Raw genomic sequence first — 18,609 nt, forward strand, 5'->3', positions numbered from 1 at the left:
ACGTGTATGCCCAACAATGGACATATTGCAGCAATTTAGCAAAAAACACACCATGGATGCTGAGCCCCTGTAGAGCAGTAGGGAAAGTCTACCACACCTGGTGACTTCTGTTTCTCACCAGTGCATGTCACTGCACTTTCTCCTTAGCCACAGGGTTTCCTATCTGGCTGCTGATCTGGGAACAGAGAGGAGGAAGCTCATCCATTCAATTCCTGTTAGAGAAAATACAAAGTAACATGAAACTTCAAACAATAATTAATGTTTGAAGAGATTCTCCCTTAAAGCCAGTCTGTATTATTTTAAGACTTTTTCCTGAGAAAAATATGTATTAAAGACTAGAAACAAGGCAGAAAAGAAGTTATTTAGGCTCAGCGCTTTAACAAAGTGTTGGTCTTTGAAGAAATTTCTGACAGGAACTAGGGAACCTGCATCTTTATGTTAAAATACTACAATCTGTAAAAGCTGTCAAAGACTGATTGACAACTCCTTGCTTTTGGCAGCAATTTTTTTTTTTTCCATATCCAACTCAGTGTATCTTACCAGGTGTTTGCTGGCTCAAGTATTTTGTGGGGAAAATATACCACCTTAAATCATCATTTTTCAGGTCCTTCAAAGGCTAAGAAGCATTTTTATGAAAACTGCTACCACAGTTGAAAGAGGTCTCTGCTGGTTTGCATCAAAGCTATAGAAAGACATGGAGGAATTCCTGGCTTGGTACAAAAAGCCCAAGGACACAAAGAAAAGGGACTACAGGAAACTGAAAAGAGGAAGACATGGAGGGTAACGGGCCTCTGCAGCTAAGGAACTGCGAGAGGAGAGAGTCAGAGGAGAAAGCAGACTAGCCACAGAGCAGAGGTCTGTGCTGCCAGAATTTGGACTTTATTATGTGGTTCCTGAACCTGTGCTTTCCTCACCTGTAAGTATCTGGGAAAAAACCTATTATTCTCTTTTATTGCCTTTATAAATGTAACAGGCTACAACTCATGTTGTAGTTCAGATGACTCTGGCTATGACTCTGAAAACATGAACTATTATATTCATAATAACTAAAAGTGAAATAGGCACACCTGAAGTGCCTTTTGTGCCGGCATGACTATAAAAAAGGGTATAAAATGTCTAAGAAAAAAATCTTGCCATTTCTTGATTTAAAAAAAAACAGCCAACAAAAAATCCCCAACAAAATACACAGCTACCCCACAAAACACCTCTCCTTCTCAGTTAATCACTTAAATTTCCTTTCTGTGCTGTTAATGAGCGTAAAGCATAGCTCTTACAAATCTCGAGTGTTTCAGAGGGAGAGGAGCAGAGCAGGTCACTTCCCTCCAGCACTTCACAAAAAGGAAAAGGGGAAATCAGAGCACATAGACAATCTACTTAGATAAAGAGGACCATAGATAATGGGTTGGCAACATCCAGTTGGCTGCATCTGTAATTTGCTCCTCCTGTATACAGTCCCGAGCTCCGGAGCGTACTCTGGCACTGCAGCAGGGTGTTAAGTGGCTGAATTCAGACTCTGCTAAGGAAAGAGAAAGCTCCTGAGCCACAATGCCATGCCAAACACAGAAGAGGCACTTGGCACAGGGCGGCGAGTGAGGCTGGCAATATGAGTGCCCTGTACTCTTATCTGCAGACCTCTGCTTCTGCCTTGGCTGATTATTGGGCCCTTCAAATGAAAACTGGATAGGTAGCAAATACAAATGAGGGACACAATTGTAAATGCAGAAGAGGAAAGTGCAAATTAATCCCTCCCAATAGTTGTCTTGGGGGAAGGCCAGGGATACTTAGTCCAGGCGGGGTTAATGTTGGAGAAGAGTCAGATATTTCTGACTAAGTTACTAGTCAGCTCCTCTTTCTCTTCCTGTAGCACATTCCAGCTGGCTCACCTTCACTGGCAGATGTAAAATACTTCTGGTCCACTGGCAACGGGACTGAGGGAACTCTCATATAAAGAATCAGCATAAACCTACTTGAAGAGAAATAGACACTGAAGCAGTAACTAGGCCACATTAACCTATGTGTCCTCTAAAATACAAAGGTATGAACCAGCATTTAGAAACCAATCATGGGCTAGTTAGATGGAAAATATTTCACTAATGTGAAAGCTATAAAAGATGCTATAATCTTTGATTACCCCTGGGGCCACAACAAACTCAGAAGGAAGCATATGAATTGCTGATTATTTTCTATGATGATAGAATCTGAGAAGTTGCTGATACTGCTTTTGTGCAGACTGACAGGTCCCTGGCTGTACACTTTGACTAAATTTGAATCACGTAGTGCTGTTCTCACTTCAGGACAAGGTAGAACACACTGGAGTTTTGAATTTTTTTCTTCCTGGGGAGTATACATCCTTTTTTAGAGAGATGTAGACTGATCATTATGTTTAGCTTGCAAGATAAATCCTGACTTTTTAACCACTTTAGCAAATGCAGCATGATAACCTTCCATGATGTGATCACAAAGCACCCTTTCCTCATTCAGCACACAAGATGGATGACATGAGACAAAGTCAGGGAAGTGCAGAGAAAGAATGGTACAGAAGGTGAAGCTGTGTGGTGGAAGCCAGGGAATGTAAAATTCAAGATTACATTATAATAAACACACAACGGGAACCACAGTAATCTTAAATTTGATTTCCGCTGACTTTATGCACTTGACTTTGAAGTCTTACAGATCTTTAAATATAAACAATACGCAAGGTATTACACGTTAAGGAATCATTAGAGTCATTTTAGCATGCTAAAAAGGAGCTCTGCTTCAACAACACCTTTTTGTACAGCACCCGTTCCAAATTGGAGGTACCAGTTTGGGAAGTTCCTATAATGCTGTTGCCCACTCCACTATAAACAAGAACATTTTAAGTAATACCAGCCGAGATTTTGATTCAATCTGTGTGTTTCAGACAGAGGGATATGAGTAACCGAGCAAGAGCTTTTAGAACTTGATGCCAGGACAAACATGATGTCACCTTTGGATCTGCTGCTACAGCACTTCTTAGAGAGGGTTTGTCCTTCTGTGCAGCAACTCAGGTTCAGGCTGTGACATCTGATCATGCCTGTCCTGTTCTGACAAAACTATTTTCCTGGTGCCGTGAAAAGACCAGGAAAGAAGAGAGCACCTATTCTGCAATACCTCTCTGCTTGCAACTGTTCACTCTGCCCTTAGAAGATTCCCTTCTGGCTGATCTGTTGAAACAAGAAGGCACCCTTACCAAGGAATAAAGGCATGTATCCAAGGAGTTAGTGCAATCATTCATCAATTAATTTTTCCTATATAATAAGCAAGTCCTAAGGAACAAAGATAAACGTAATTGGGGCATGAATTGGTAAGTACTATACATATGTCTATGATGTTTTTAGAACTATTAATGCTTCTAGGAGAAACAGAAAGGAGACATTTTAAACTAAATCACACAATTCCATCAAGAAAATAAGATATACTTGGGGTAGGCATTTCTCTTAAAAAAAAAAATCAGGGTCTGCTCAGTGCTTCATTTGAAAGTACCCCATGTGGAGAGAAGCAAGTAATCAGAACACTTCCACAAATGAAATGGGAACACTGATGCTTTATCTGGAGCAACACAGATGTTTTCAGAATTGAAAATGTCAAAGTTAACTATGTAAGAAAGGGTTTACCTCAGATTTTAAATATATCCCCATAAATCAGAGAAGTTCTTTAGGAAACACTGTAGGGGGTCCTACTGAAGGCAAAGAGATTGAGTGCTGCACACTAGAGGTTTCACTTTCTACAGTCCTTGACAAGTCCTCTTGTGAGTGAAATGCATAGATTTCCTGATTGCTCCATAAGGTAAATGATAGCTTTGGAGGGGCAGGATGGTGGTGGGGTGGGGTGTGGAAGGGACAAAAAGCTCTTATAATATTCTGTTCCTGCACAAGATGAAAAATTAAGGCACTTTGGATGATGCATACGTTATGTGTCAACTGGATTTAGCTTCTACTCACTCAAACTCTTCTGGAAAAAGGCTTTCTACAAATTTTCTACATACGGCTCCCACCACTTCGCAGTGAAAAAGAAAAAAAAATATTATATATACACAAACATAGAAATCTATGTTTGCAAAGGCTGTGCTAAGTTATAAAGAAAGGAAGTGCACGACAGCTGGTGTTCACTGTGCCTGTCAGTAAATAACCATCAATGATTTACTTTTCCAATGAGCTCTAAAGTCCATTGTAAAGGACTGTTAGGGAAAATCAATACCTGCAAGATAAATGGCAAAGTCTGTGAATTAGAAATAGAGTAGTACTGAACCACTGTTCCTCAAAAAAGAGTTTAAACATGTGCTGTCCGTAGCTCATAGCAGCATGATTCTATATGATCATCAAGAATTTGAAGGGAGGAAGTAGACACTGAGTCAACAATATTTGCTGATTACCCCAGGCCTTTTTGGGTTTTTTTTAATAAAACCCATAAAAGTTTGGAGAGAAACAACAGGTGTGAAGGATAAACACTCCAGGAATTAGGCAAACTTAATGTAACCTGGATAGATGTAAGCTAGTGTACACAGACAAAACCATTCTAAATATCCAAATTAATCTGTCTCTAGACCCTACTGCAACTCAGAAATTCAGTAATACCACCAGTAAGCAAATAATGTTGGTTGACACAACTACGGCATCCCTAAAGAAAAGTTCTCAAAGTCTTTACATTTCTGTGAAAAAGCTCACCTATAAAACCAGTGCAACTGGAAAGCAGACAAATCAGTAACAAATAAAATTCCTGAATGTATTAGAAAGAGGATGGAAAATGAATATGAATTGCATCATGCCTAGAAGATGAGAATGACACACTGCTTTCTTAAAATTGTATTGAGTTTTGGTCCTGCACTTTAAACATACCAGCATTCTTTTTAATCTTTTATCTCTTTGTACATGTGCATGTACCCCCCCCAGTATCTACACATGCACATCCCCACATCTGCCTCACAAATGCACAATTTTCACATATACATTTTGCAATGAATTAGTAATATTTGCTACTGTTTATAATACGTGTTAGGCTGCTGACATTTGAAAGAATCTAACTGATACGTTACCTTATAACCATCCCACAGCACTGCATGCTGTAGCACAAGGCCTGTCAGCACGATGTATTTGCAAGTCATGAAGAAAAAAAATCCTCTTGCCATTTTTACTTCAGACAGAAGGTGAGTTTGCAAAAAGAAACCCTTGGCAGTGGTTCAGCTGATCACTGTCTGGCAGTGGTGACCCTGCTTCCCTTTCCATCCCCCCCGCAATTACAGTGATGACAAGTGCAACACTGTACAGTTCAGGCAACGGTCACATATGAACAGACTGTACTCGCTGACTTGGCAGAAATGACCCAGAGCAGTTCTCTTCCTGTTGCTATTAGCTTACTGTTTGCCGACTCATTCCATGATGAAATACCACCACACACGGAAACATACAAAATACTGTTTTTTGTTGTACTCAATGCATTTAAGATAATAATTAATTAAACAAATGATTAAGTGCAATAGCAAAAAAGCATTTTGATAACTTACAGAACCATTTTATGAGCTGTTAAAGAAATGAGAACTGCAATAGACCGTATTTTTGTTATTGTTGCTCTGATAAAAACATGAAGAACTAAAGAAGCATTCAGCATTATTTTGGCAATAATATCTATTTTTGCAAAAACCCAGGTTATTCACCATTAACTAAAAGCAGCAGGTTCACATTTTTCACATTGGCTGGCTGCGCAATTTCAGACCTTATCATTTTTATGCAGAATTAACAAGATTCTCCAATTGCTTCACTAGCTGTAATAGACTTTGCTTGATTCACGTCAGTGGCAGATCTAGGTCTTACCTGTCATACCTGTTTTTCCGTTAGCTTTTGCTTTTTCCTTTTTAACAGCACATGGAAATGCACATGCCCAGGCAAATGCTGAAAATTATTCTATTGCTCATCAAATCTCTATTGCTGTGGTTTCTTTCAGTATGCAAACACGACCCCAACAGACCACGTTAAAAAAGAATTGGCCCCATTCACAGCAAGAAGGCTGGGTACCACTCTGAGCCTTCCGCACAAGGGAACAGCAACCACCACAGCACAGACAAAAACAGTTCTCTAGAATTGTGTCCACGATGCACTGTTTTAAGGCAACTTCAATACCAGATCTTAGAACTGGCTTGGAAAGCATATACTGAAACTAAATATGGAAACACCTTTACTTACTGTGTTAAAATTTGGGAAGAATCCAACAGCAGAGCTGCTGTCCACAGGGAAGGACACAAAGGGTTTGATATCCAGGGAAGGCTGCATCATCAAGGTAGGTGTGCGCACGAGGGTAGGAAGTGTAGTAGTGCCTGCCAAGAACAAACAAAACCAGGAATTCATAGTATTCTCCTTTCCATGTCACACACAGTACAGCTGGCACAACTGCCAAGAAAAAATAATACAGGATGGCAATAAAGTGGCTCTGTAGGAGTTAATATCACTAAAAGAAACCTATTTCCACACACTACAGATGAGGCAGAGCACTTTGCTATGGCCATGGATACTCAGACCCTGAAGAGGAGACATACGGTATGTAAATCACACTGGCAGGTAGAATAAATCCTTTCTAAAGCTGAAAACTTCTTCTGTGCCATAAACGCTGAGATAGGCACCCACGAAAGTCAGATGTTTTGCAATTCAAGGTTGCCTATTACATCAGCTAGCACAGACAATACATGCAAGCTGAAATCCAGAGGTTTGTTTCCAAAAATGGAGCCACTTGTTATTTTTTGCTCTTCTGACAGTAACTATCAGGTGCTGCACAAACACCATTTCACCTAACATTTAAAAAAAGCCTTCAGTTTTACAGCGCAAGACAAATATTAGAAAACAGCCAACAATTAAATAATCAGCTAGCACATAAACGAACACAACTCTTTACATGCAATGCAAACTAGCATTTTCTTAATTAGAGCCCCCATCTTCCTCTCCAAACAAGAGCTTTCCAGAAATCTGCATGCTGAAATTCTTTCTGTATACACTTGAGAACCATTCCCCAGCAAGACCCCAAAGGAACAGGAAGGCACAGATGTTGAAATACTCATTTTTAACTAGGTACCTGCCCTATCCACACAACAGCGTGGCTAGCACACAGCTTCCAGCTATGCCTGTGGGAGTATTTTTTTTCCTGAAATCATACAAAATAGATTTCAAATAAAATTTCACTTGTTGAAATAAAATGGAAAAAAAAAAGTCTCAGTTTATCCTTCCTGGGTTGAATAAATAATTCAACACCAACTGGAGCAGGTACTGGAACACAAGTGTCCCATACCTCTGAAGAAGGGTGAGTCACACTCTGCCCTTCCTACCTCTGCCAGAATTTCTCCATAATTGCCACCTCTTCCCACTCATTGGTGGCCATCACATCAGCTGGGAGCATAACAGTCCTCTTAGGAGTTTCTTTGGTCTCAAGCAGAGCTGACACAACACCTAAGCTTTTTCTCATAAAAGTCATCTGAGCTTTTTAAACTCAGTCAGGAAGGGGGGCGGGCAGGGGGGGAATGTAAACAAGCAATGTAAACAAGCAATTTTCCTTCTCTTCTCCCATAAAATCAAATTGTTTACATCTACTTGCAAGATGCTGGGCAATCCATATGGGCTGCCTGAGTGCCAGTGTTCCATTAATGCATCTCCCTTTCTCCCTGTCAAGGAGACACAAAACCGAAGGCAGAGTAGAAATTTTCCTCCTTTTCATCTCATCATACTGCCTCCATGGACACAATTTCAAACCCATCTTACAGTATCCAAGAGGAAAGCTGAGTTCAGAAGCCAGATGGGGCTGCATGGATTTTTTGGATGACCAAACACTTATAACTAGCCCTGAGCTCAAATTTTGTAGATGCTGGAGACACAGTCATTTTGATCACAGCTGCAGCGCAGTAAACATTATATTATGGTCTAGCAGATGAATAGCAGGGTATAATCTGTTCTGTGTTTCTTGTATAGGAAAAGTGTGATGATTGCACAAAGATGGGTCATTGACAACTATGGACAGAGAACGGTTGAACACCATCCCAGCTGAGCTGCACAACTTGAAAGGAAAAATATGCTTGAGACACTTTCCCAGAATATTTTTTCCCTTCTCCTACCCCAATACTTTCATAAACGTAAGGTTTGTTTCTGCATAAGCCCATGAAGCTCATTGACAGTTGTGCTTAATTAACTGTAAGTTAAAGCTTATTCAAGTGGAGTCACAAACGTCAAAAAGCTAAAGGCAAACATGCCTACAGTTTCTTCTTCATATCCATAATGAAAAAAACGCATCAATAGGAAAGCACTGTGTCAGAGGATTTATCCAAAGAAAATATCTTCAACTGCGAAAATGATGATTATTTCTACTAGCTGGTTCTGAAACACTAGATTTACATAATTTGGATTTCAGAGCTGTATTCAAACAGCAGCTATGTTGTATTCAATTACTTAAATTGTAAGCACAGTAAAGTGCTGTCATCAATCTACCTTCTACAAGTTTCTCTTTGAAGTTCATAAGCAATTAAAGATCCATGAAGTTAAAAAAGACCTGTCCTCTCTTTACATATACATACTTCAATGAAGCTATGGTTACATATTTTAACTAAATCTTACAGAAAAAAAATATAACAGAATAGAGTTATATTGTTACTGACATTTAAAATCAGAGTTAAACTAGGTTTCTGATGTTGTCTTTAACTAAGGTATAGAAAGCATTTGGTATAAAAGTTTTAAAAAATAAAAAACCAATTAGCATCCTCCTGTAAATAATGCATTATTCTTTGTACTCCTTGGCTGAGTACAGATAATTTCAAACAACAAAGACATTTGAAATCTCCCCACAGTTTTGCAGTCCATGGTGTTTCTGTGCCAGAGTAATATGTGACCAGTAGACTAGGATACGTTCAGGATCCGTACAAAATAGAAAACAGACTGATTAGTGGACACATTAAAAATACGACTTCTGTTTTCCAGTTTACTAACTTCAACTATTGCAAATCAAATACCAGCGACCCTGTTTGACCGAAGTTTGATTTTCAGACCCACCTTTGAAAGCGTCTGGAAGAATAATCAGATAAAGATGATCTGAACTACAGGTAGAAGCACTTCAGGACAAATTCATCAAATCAAACAGAACAGGGCACAGCTTTACACTGGCATCGTTCCCAAAGGTCAAACAGATTCTCATCATCACTCCACCAAATCTGTATGCAGACCTGAGCTAAACAGGAATACCGGCACAAGAAAGATGTAGCTGACAAGCTTCATTATCTCTATAAATTTAACAGTTGTTTACCATTTCATGATCATTTTAATGATAAAGACAACTTACCATGTCAAACATAGATTGTTTTAAACTACTTGTAAATATTTGGCATAAATATAACTGATCTTTCTTGTAAATGCATTTGCTTATTTCAGCTTCATGATTTTTAATCAGTATTTTACCTTTGTAACTTCAGTTTGACACCCGCAGCAGGAGTTACCTATGTACTAGAGATGCAAGCAGCAGACAGACTTCGACAAAAGGCACTGATCCTAACTGGTCCCTTTTACCCTTGTCTAAGAGGAGGAAAATAGGTTTTTATCTAAGCAAATGATCCAAAATGTCTCATTTTGTCAAAAGTTTTTCTTCCTCCTATGCATATTTATCTGAAAAGCAAGTCCCTGTGCAACAGGCGCTGTTCCTCTTTAGCCACGTACATATGGCCTCACACACACTGCAACACACTGGGACACTGATGTTTTTGCAAAAGTTATGGAAGGTTGTAATCTTTACCCAAATTTGATCTGTCTCTAACAAGAAAGGTACACAATTAATGGATTAAGCAGTGAAATTGGTATTTTGTGGAAGCAATTCGAAAATCTTGTATTGGTCACTCCTGCAGCAAGACAAGTCCCAGCAGCCAGTGCGACATGCTTTACCCAGGAGCCAGAAACAGGGCAGCCAACATGGGGATTCAAGAAGTCTCTACCAACAACTCCCCACAGCTCTTTTGCAGCTTCACAGAAAAACTGCGGAAGCCAAGACTGCCAAGATCGCAGTTTTGGCAGAAGCAATCACAGTTAACTTTGGCCATGGTTAACAGTCACTGCTCACCTCTTTCCAGTAAGAGCGGTGTCAAGTTCAGTCAAATCTGTTTGTACCTCCTGAAAACTATTTGTGAAAGTATTACTTGTACGATTTTCTCCCTAAGTGCTTTTTTTTCTTTTCACTGACAAACACAAAAAAAAAGGTGTAATGTCTGCACATTAATTATTCTGATTTTGGTCAATATTAGACCACTACCTGAAAAATCCAATCCCATCACAAAACTTACTCATCTAAAACACATTTTGTGAGCAATTGCAGCATACTTAAAGAAATTAATTACCTTCTGGACTTGAAAGCGTGCTCTTTCAAAGTCGTCATTAAAGGCAACTAGACAGAAAGCTAAATCCATACTCAAGCCTCTCCCCTTTTTCTATTACCTGAAGATGTTACTGCGATGTTTTAATTCTCCAATCCAAGGAAGAAGTCTGAAGTGCTATCAGGACAGAATAAAAGCATCCGGTTGACAAATTTCTGTGACCTGGACAATCTACATCCTCCATCAGATTGCACGTGGTTGCCTTTGTTTTAGCTTGTGCCACAGAGAGTATTTGGGAAAATTTCAAAGGGACCTTGTTGGAGTTATTCACACCCACCACCACTTACGTGCATTACATTGAGAGTTTTCAATTTAGGGACAGTCTGTGCTGGCTTTTTCATCCCCGAATTACCCGTCCATTTTCAGCTATGAGGAACCTTTACTTTCTATACCAATGTTGACTAGTCTCATCTGGCCAGGGAACAGTAGCAATATAACTGATGGGATGGGTCAGTTCTTGGCTCTCTCCTCCCTCGACCTTTTTAGTGCAGTGTTTTTCAGACACTGCTTAAGCCAACAGTATGCCTTCAAGGGTAGATGACAAGTTGACCCTTTTGTTTTGCCCTTGTTGGCTGAATTCGTTCTGGACTACAACCACACTATGCACAGCCACCCTGCCTTTAGACCTCACAGTCATATTAATTTACAGCGTTTTTCCTTCAGAAATCCAGAAGGAGGAAGACCAGGCAGGACACATTTGAAACGGCTCCCTGGAATGATTCTGAGATAATTCTGCATATGGTAATTTATGAGCTTTTTCCGGGACCCTACAGTTTCAGCACAGTTTATTAATTTTTCGGTGAAAGTTTTCAACATTGTCAGAAATACTTACTTTAGCATATGGCTCAAAAAACAGTTTTATAAACAGGTTAGAGCCAGAGGTTGTACCTAGGCTCTCATAATGTATAAAAATCTCTTCAGTTCTATTGTCTATGCTTTACAAGAAACTAAAAAAAAACCCAAACAAACCCAAAACCCAGCATCAAAAAAACCCCCAACTTGCAGAAGACTTTCCTACTCTATGGCAAGACTGGCACAACGAAATTATGTTTATAAAGAATAATGAACCACCTAACTACAGAAATGCACACCATAAAAAAATTAATAGCTTTCTTCCCTTACATCTGATGTTCCCTCATCATGCCCGAGATCTATCTGCTTTCACTACAGGTTTTTTTCCTCCAAAAATAACATAAAAATCAATCACTTGCAAGTCATTACATTTTGTAGTTTAGGTATTTATATGACATTAGCCCCTAAGATCTTTCTCATTACTTAATAAAAATATTAGTCTTTTTTCTTTCTCAGTATGATCAGAAATTTTCTAATTTTGTTTGTTTAGTTACAGCTATACATGGATATTAGAGAATGTCATGTGTTTCTGTTTATTGCTAAGATAAACTGCTAAAAACAAGTTAAGTGCAAGTAAAATAATTTTGAATATCTGAACAGCAGGTGTTGATATCAAAATGCTTAAGGAAAAAGTTATGCTAGAAGCATTCCATTAATAATACTCATGGAGGCGAACCTTAAGACATTCTCCCCTCTCAAATAAAAAGAAATATGAATAAATACAGCATTTCAGTAGATTTGGGGGGAGGATTCACTCAGCAGAACAAACATTGCTTCCTTATAATATGGTATTATGATAAACGAGACGATACCCATAGGGATTACAGTCTGTCAAGAGTAAAGTAGTCAAGGAGAGACAAGACCATTGCTTCAACAGATTTTCCCAAATGGCAAATTAACGTGATCCTAAGAGATAACTCACTATCCAGGCAACTTATTTTTAAAAATAACTTGAAGCAGAAGCCCAGCAAATATGAGATATGGCACAGCCCCCAGGTGACAATAGGAAAAATGCTAAGAACTTCTCTTCCCCCAGGGCACCGTACAAACTACCTCACTAACAAATGAGGACGCAGCTCCTTTGGGAGTTGATATGACTACCATCAGAGCTACTGATACACATGAATCTTTTAAAACTTTAAGAGTTTTAAAAACCTAATTCATGCCTCTTAAACATTATTCAGATGTTTGGCAACTAAAAATGGGTAAATCCTCAAAAGATGTGTTTTTTTTCCAGAAGCGGCAAGGAAAGGCAGCAAGAACGGGTGTAGAGCTTATAGCTACTCAACAGCACTAAACAAGAACCACGCAGTGTAACACATAAGACAACTGATAAGAAAGCACTGGTCCAGGTCTAGCCTTCATAGCAACATATGGATACAAAATAACATGCTAAACATTTTGCACTCCATTCTGCATTGCAACTTGACTGCAATGTACAAATTATCTATATATTGAACAGTTTAAGCTCTTCATGCTCAGGAATGACTTATCAAAAAAACATGTCAGATTATTAAAATAATTATCTCCCTACAAATTAAAACATGATTTCCAGTATGCTTGAGCACAAAGTTAGTATTTCCATTATTATCCATCTAGAAATAAATGTTCTATGAAGGTGTGTTAACAGAATTCCATATTCTCCTTTTGTATAAAATCAGATACCATGAAATGAGGTATTTCTACATTTCAAATACATTCAGGATTCCATCAGCTAGGTCAATACCAAAAATAAATTGAAATCTGGCGCTGTTGAAATGAAAGGAAGCTCTGGCATTTAATCAATTCAAAAAGCCAACCATCACTTACTTACCTAAAATTGATAATTATATATAGTTCATTTACAATCAAAAAAGAAATATAGCTATATATTGCATGTATTTCACACAAGAATTCTAAAAAATAAAAACATAAACCTACTTGTTCTTACAAGTAAGCAAATCTTCATTAGATCAGACCCTTCCTGATTGAAATATTAGGGGCTGACTTGGAATTACTTTAACTTCCATGAATTGTTAACATTCCTCTGCCTGTCTAACTGTTTTCCTTCTCCAATGTCTTATGATTGAAGGACATTCATTTCAAAAAGTGAAAACATAGACTATATATCATAAATGCTATACATACATTTGATATGAAGACAATCATGGAAAAGCTGATATTAAAAACCTCTACTATAATAACATTAATATTCAAAAGAACTGTGTCAATATTTGTTTCCTTAATGTCTGCATTTGGTTCATCAAAACCATGGAGAACAAAGAATGATGTTTACCTGGTGGGGGTGAGGGTAGAGACATAACAGTAGGAAATGAACTTCAGTATTTTAGAGACAAATACATCAAAACATTAATCAAGAATCTCATTCTCCTTGCAGTTGTACCACATTTCTAAAAGTTTGCAATAACAACAGGAATCCCTGTAGGTTTTATATAGAAGATACCAGAACAGATGGAGTGGGAAGAGAAGTCCAATAATTAGAAGTGCAACAAATTATCTTGCATTTTCCTTAAATAACTGTGTTAAAATTGCCTGACCTTTGGAAGATCCCTGGATCTGCAGAACGTATGACTCCCACTCCTTTCTCCTTTAGCCACCACTCGGGTTCTTGTGGCTGAGAAAGGACTTGCACACCTGCACAATGTACAGCCTCAATTATACAGTAATTGTGCTATACTGTTCCACACATTTTTTGCAGTATTTCTATTTCCAAGTCAAGTGCACTCCAGAAGTACTATACTAGTATTAAAACATGTCTGTTAGCCCTGGCTCCTTGGCAAGCCTAAGCAATTAAATCAGTTACGGAACATCCTTCACTGTATTTAGAAGGAAAATGCTGGCTGCAGTACAACTGCAATTTGCTATTATCTAAAGATAGTATGGAAATATTTGTCATTAGTTTCTTAAGAGAGTTAATTCTCTAGACTTCTAAAGCAACCAAGGCAACTTGTTTGCCTGGAAAGCAGAGCGGTACATTATAGCTTAACACCATCAAGCTCAGTAAGTTGAATTTTATTCTAATCAAACAGCGACAACTATTAATAAAAGCAATGCTCCTGCCTGCATTAAAGTCAGCTGGAGATTTGCAGTCTATCCCAGTTTCTTTTTCTCAGAATCTCCTGGCTTACTCAAGCCTCTCCCTCTGGTATCCACGGCCTGAGCAAGCAGCTCTGCCCCCTCCTCTGTCCTTATCTGCTTCTAGGAGATGCTGCTTTGGAGTTGTTTTTGCTTTGAAGTTTTCCAAGTATGACAGAAAAAACAGCTGCGTCTTTTTCAGCTCTCTATTCTCTTGCCATCTGCACTAACAGTGATCTTTCTGAAATCCTTAGGATCTTCTTGATTTATTTAAACCAGGTTCACCCTTCCCTTTTCTGCTCTCCCAACACAAAGATACAGTGAGACAGGGTATTTGTTTGCTTTTCTGCTGTCACCCTTAACTAAAAACATGACAGCAACACACGCCTACCGAAGTCACAATCTTGTCCAGAGCATGGTGCAACTTCCATGCCAGCCCCCATTTTTTCCCTCAGTGCACATTCTTAGGTCCTGGGCATCAAGCCTATGAGTCTCCCAGGATAATTCTGAGTATCTGAACAGCAGGTGTTGATATCAAAATGCTTAAGGAAAAAGTTACGCATTCCCTTCCCTCTTGGTTCAGTATTCTGATTAAAACAAAGTTTCATTACAAACTGAAGTTTCCCTACTAAGGAACAGATGCAAAAAAGCCAATTTACATTACCTTAAAAGTTTCATAATTTGGGGGACAGGACTTGGTTGCAGCTAGCTTTTTGGAGAGTCTGTTATCACTTCACCTCTCATATAACCTGATGTTTCTCAAAATTCAGCTCTTATCCTGAATTTTGTCACCACTGAACTTGTCATCTAACCCTCAGTGAGCCTCAACACAGACTTTCTTTCAGAAGGTACTGAGTTGCTATTCACTAAAACCAAACAAGCCTATCACTGGGAATGCTTCTTCTGGGTGACCATTTTGTTATTAGTCAGTCAAAGCCACTATGCCTTAACTTTTCCATTTGGGGGATTTATGTCTGCACTTGCCTTCTTGCTCTAATCCCACTTCAGTACTCCAACACACGAGCTCAGCAACACTGTGCACAAAGGTAATAGGGGTCTAGACCCATATGCATCCTCACAAATGTGTCTAATCACTTAACCACATTAGACAACTTCTAACTCTTTTTAAAAAGTCATCACAGCTCAGCCTTGACACCTCATTTACTTTTCCCACATATTCCACAACCACTTCTAGAAAATAGAGTTACTTAAGTTGCTTCTTGTTTTCTTTTTGTACTTTCTTCTGTTGGTATTGCTCCCTAAATATCCTTCACATAAAAGATCGCAACAGCTAATCTTTTAGGTTGTTGAAAGTGGTCCACTGAAACTACCTGCAATGGAAATCAAGATCTCTACTGAATGAAACCTAGTTTTCCTGCCAATGAAAATTTTCAATTTTTCAGAAAATGCAAACTAAGTTTGAAAATCCAATCCATCTCTTTTCTATCCAAAAGATCACAATTTCAGTCACAATCTCTCCCTTAGTTGCTGTCATTTCCATAGGTAGGTACATGCTTTCAGAATAACCACTATCTTTCTGTTTAGAAAAGAGGTCAAGTGTGTAAAGGTAGTGGGCAGATTGACCACACATGCAGTTTAAGTTAAGTCCAAGCGACACGAACCTTTTTTCTAAAACTGGTTTACTGAAGAAATTCCTAGATGGCTTAGAAGTAGTTTAAAGAGAAAAAGAACTATTTCATAATTTCTTAGTTAATACTACAGAAGGGAAAAGCTCCTCCTTCCCAAACTTCTCTAATTCTTCCTGGTGCTCTATCTGCTGCCCCTACATAAAGCAACAAGAACATCTGCATAGGATTTCCTGGAGGATTTCAACTTTCTCCTTATCAGATGTCATACTACATCTCCTTCTTTTCAGAGCCTGCACTCATAAAAGTCACAGCAAGGGACAAGTAAGAGCTCCATTTCTCAAGCTTTACAAGTTACCAGTGCACCCTGTTGTACTGTACCTGGAATCATAAAAAGTGAAGAGACATCACTCCACTCAAGAAAGTAGGAGGCAGACTCAGCACTTCTCTCACCCAAAAATATAAATAAAGGTACTTCAACCTAGCTGTAAAAAGAGCACAGGGGTTGCATTTCTGACCAAAGTCCTTTAGGCCATTTATAAATGGAAGACAGATACTACAAGTTCGCCAGTGCCTTACAATATTCAGAAGCTGCAGAGGTTTTTGCTATGACCACACAACTGTGAATTTTAGCAAAGCAAAAGCATAATAAAATACGGACCAGGTAGTCTCATAAAGGCTTCCCACTGTTAATCAGTGCCATGATGCTTACTTTAGTCCCTAAGATTACAATCCACGTCCTCTGCAGCACTTAAACATACTCACAGCATAAGACTTAGAGATAAATAATCCTTTAATTTCAACATGGTGCTTTTGTGATGTTGGGTGCTATGAGACAGTGGGTAACCAGCAAGTCTGAACAAATCCGGGTTGTTGTAATTATGTGCTTAACTTTAACTACCCTTGAGGAGTGTTTACAACTTGACTCCAGAGGGAGGGCAGCCTGCTATTGACATCAACAGATCACATATAACCTAGAAGACTGATAAACTATATTTCAGTGGCATCTTCCTTGCTATTATTCTTTGAAGTAAACTTAAGAGGGGTTACTAGCTAGTTGGCTGCTGCAGAGCTGCATTTTAAATAGCCTCTGGAAAAAAAAAAAGTATAAAAAAAATAAATGGTGTCTGCTTGAATTTTTAAAAGTTCATAAAAGGGGGCCTCGGAGCACAGGGTTACAGACAGTGTGGGGTCACAACACTCAGAAGATCAAAGTCCACAAATCCTGGCTCTCCTGAATTAAGGTGCACTGCTTTACTTATTCTCAAAGTCAGGACCGATGAATAAAAAAGAATTTGAAAATTTAAAAAACTATAACACATGCTATCTACCCTCTATTACACAGGGAGGAATGAAGGCAATAGATGTCAAATTAACAGATCAGTTAGCACAGATCACCACACTTGTGATCTTATTGAACATTAATTAAACACTGGTATCTGACTAGAAACCTTATCCTGCTTTTGGGTGCCCCAGGGCTGGACCACAAAGGCTTCTGATGGTGTTACATTTTCAAAGACTGCATGACACGAGCTTGGGCAACCATACCCTCATCTACATTCAGAAAGACAGATGAGAAAAAAAAAAAAAAAAAGCAGTATATAACAGAATGTTTCTGTTAGATTAAATTGAGATTGAACCAAAGAAGAAATTTTCTTAAGAAAACATTTGAACTGACTTTTAACAGGACTTCAGCTAGTGCAAGCCTTTCAAAAAGTCACCTCTAATTCCCAGAGATTAATTAATATCACTTTAATATGATTTATTTCATAAATTAAATCTAATTAATCAAACACTATGCTGAAAATAAAGAGAAATAAACAGAAGGTGAGAGTCAATGTAAAAAAAAAATGAAAGCATTTTTATGAAACATGCCATGTAGTCTGCATCTACTTTCCATGACCACATTGGGAGATGGCTGGACAGCCTCACCGTGCCTCCATTCCTGACACTCTCCTTGAGCCAGCGCAGGGAGTCAGACCAGTTGGAAACAAACTGGCAATAAACCAAGAAGAGAAATTTGCTTTCAAGCAGACCAGTCAGCTGGCTGAGCTGAACTCATGGTCGTGAAACGGAGTACAGAGATGAGGGTGGCTGAAAAATTTTGGAGCGCTGATGCTTCTTATTCTCATCCAGACTCGCCTGAACTAGCCCTCATCTTCCTTGCAGAGTAGCAGACAAATTTCATGCCTGTCACACTATGTTTCTGGTTATACCTCTCAGGATGGTATCTGTCTTAGTTGATAACAAGGCAGTGTTAACTCACGTTCAGCATGTGACATACAGCAATCCCTTCCTGCATTCAGAGAGTAGTGATTCTTGCTTACGTGCTGCATTGGTTATTACTCAGCTCCTGTTTTCCATTGTGTACTTTGGCATAATTAATTTGTCCCTTTCTTCAAAGGGAAGATAATCTACTATTTAATAAACCCAGTTTGGTCTTTCTTCTCTTTTAAATGTACTGGGACCCCATCAGCATTCCTAGTGCCCTGGGACTTTGTCTTCTCTTCAGAAGTGGTAACAGCTCTGATATTTCCATCCGTGCAAGTATCTGTGCATCACATTTTTCAGAACCAGTGTTTTGAAGATTCTAGTTCATCAAGATACTCTGACCTGTTCTTACAGGCTTTTGCTATTTAGACTGATGGCTGTCCCATTAACCCAATCGATCTTCCTAATAAAAAGTAATGCAAAAAT

At 38.7% G+C, this 18,609-nt stretch overlaps 1 protein-coding gene across 2 annotated transcripts in view; it reads right to left on the minus strand.

Moving 5' to 3' along the window:
• Nucleotides 1-18,609, minus strand: part of ZNF385B (zinc finger protein 385B) — a 148,260-nt gene that overhangs the window by 50,326 nt on the left and 79,325 nt on the right. The window contains exons 1-2 of one of the 2 annotated variants that reach the window (XM_086465354.1): nucleotides 6,186-6,320; nucleotides 4,666-4,680 (exon numbers count right to left, since the gene is read on the minus strand). In XM_086465354.1, coding sequence (XP_086321480.1) covers nucleotides 4,666-4,680; nucleotides 6,186-6,287 — 117 coding nt within the window. In that variant the 5' untranslated portion in view covers nucleotides 6,288-6,320. Of the gene's footprint in view, nucleotides 1-4,665; nucleotides 4,681-6,185; nucleotides 6,329-18,609 lie in introns of those variants that run through there. The other variant, XM_009960377.2, reaches the window with a different exon arrangement.

Source organism: Leptosomus discolor, chromosome 5 (assembly GCF_034619465.1).
Source record: "Leptosomus discolor isolate bLepDis1 chromosome 5, bLepDis1.hap2, whole genome shotgun sequence".
Taxonomy (NCBI): Eukaryota; Metazoa; Chordata; class Aves; order Leptosomiformes; family Leptosomidae; genus Leptosomus; species Leptosomus discolor.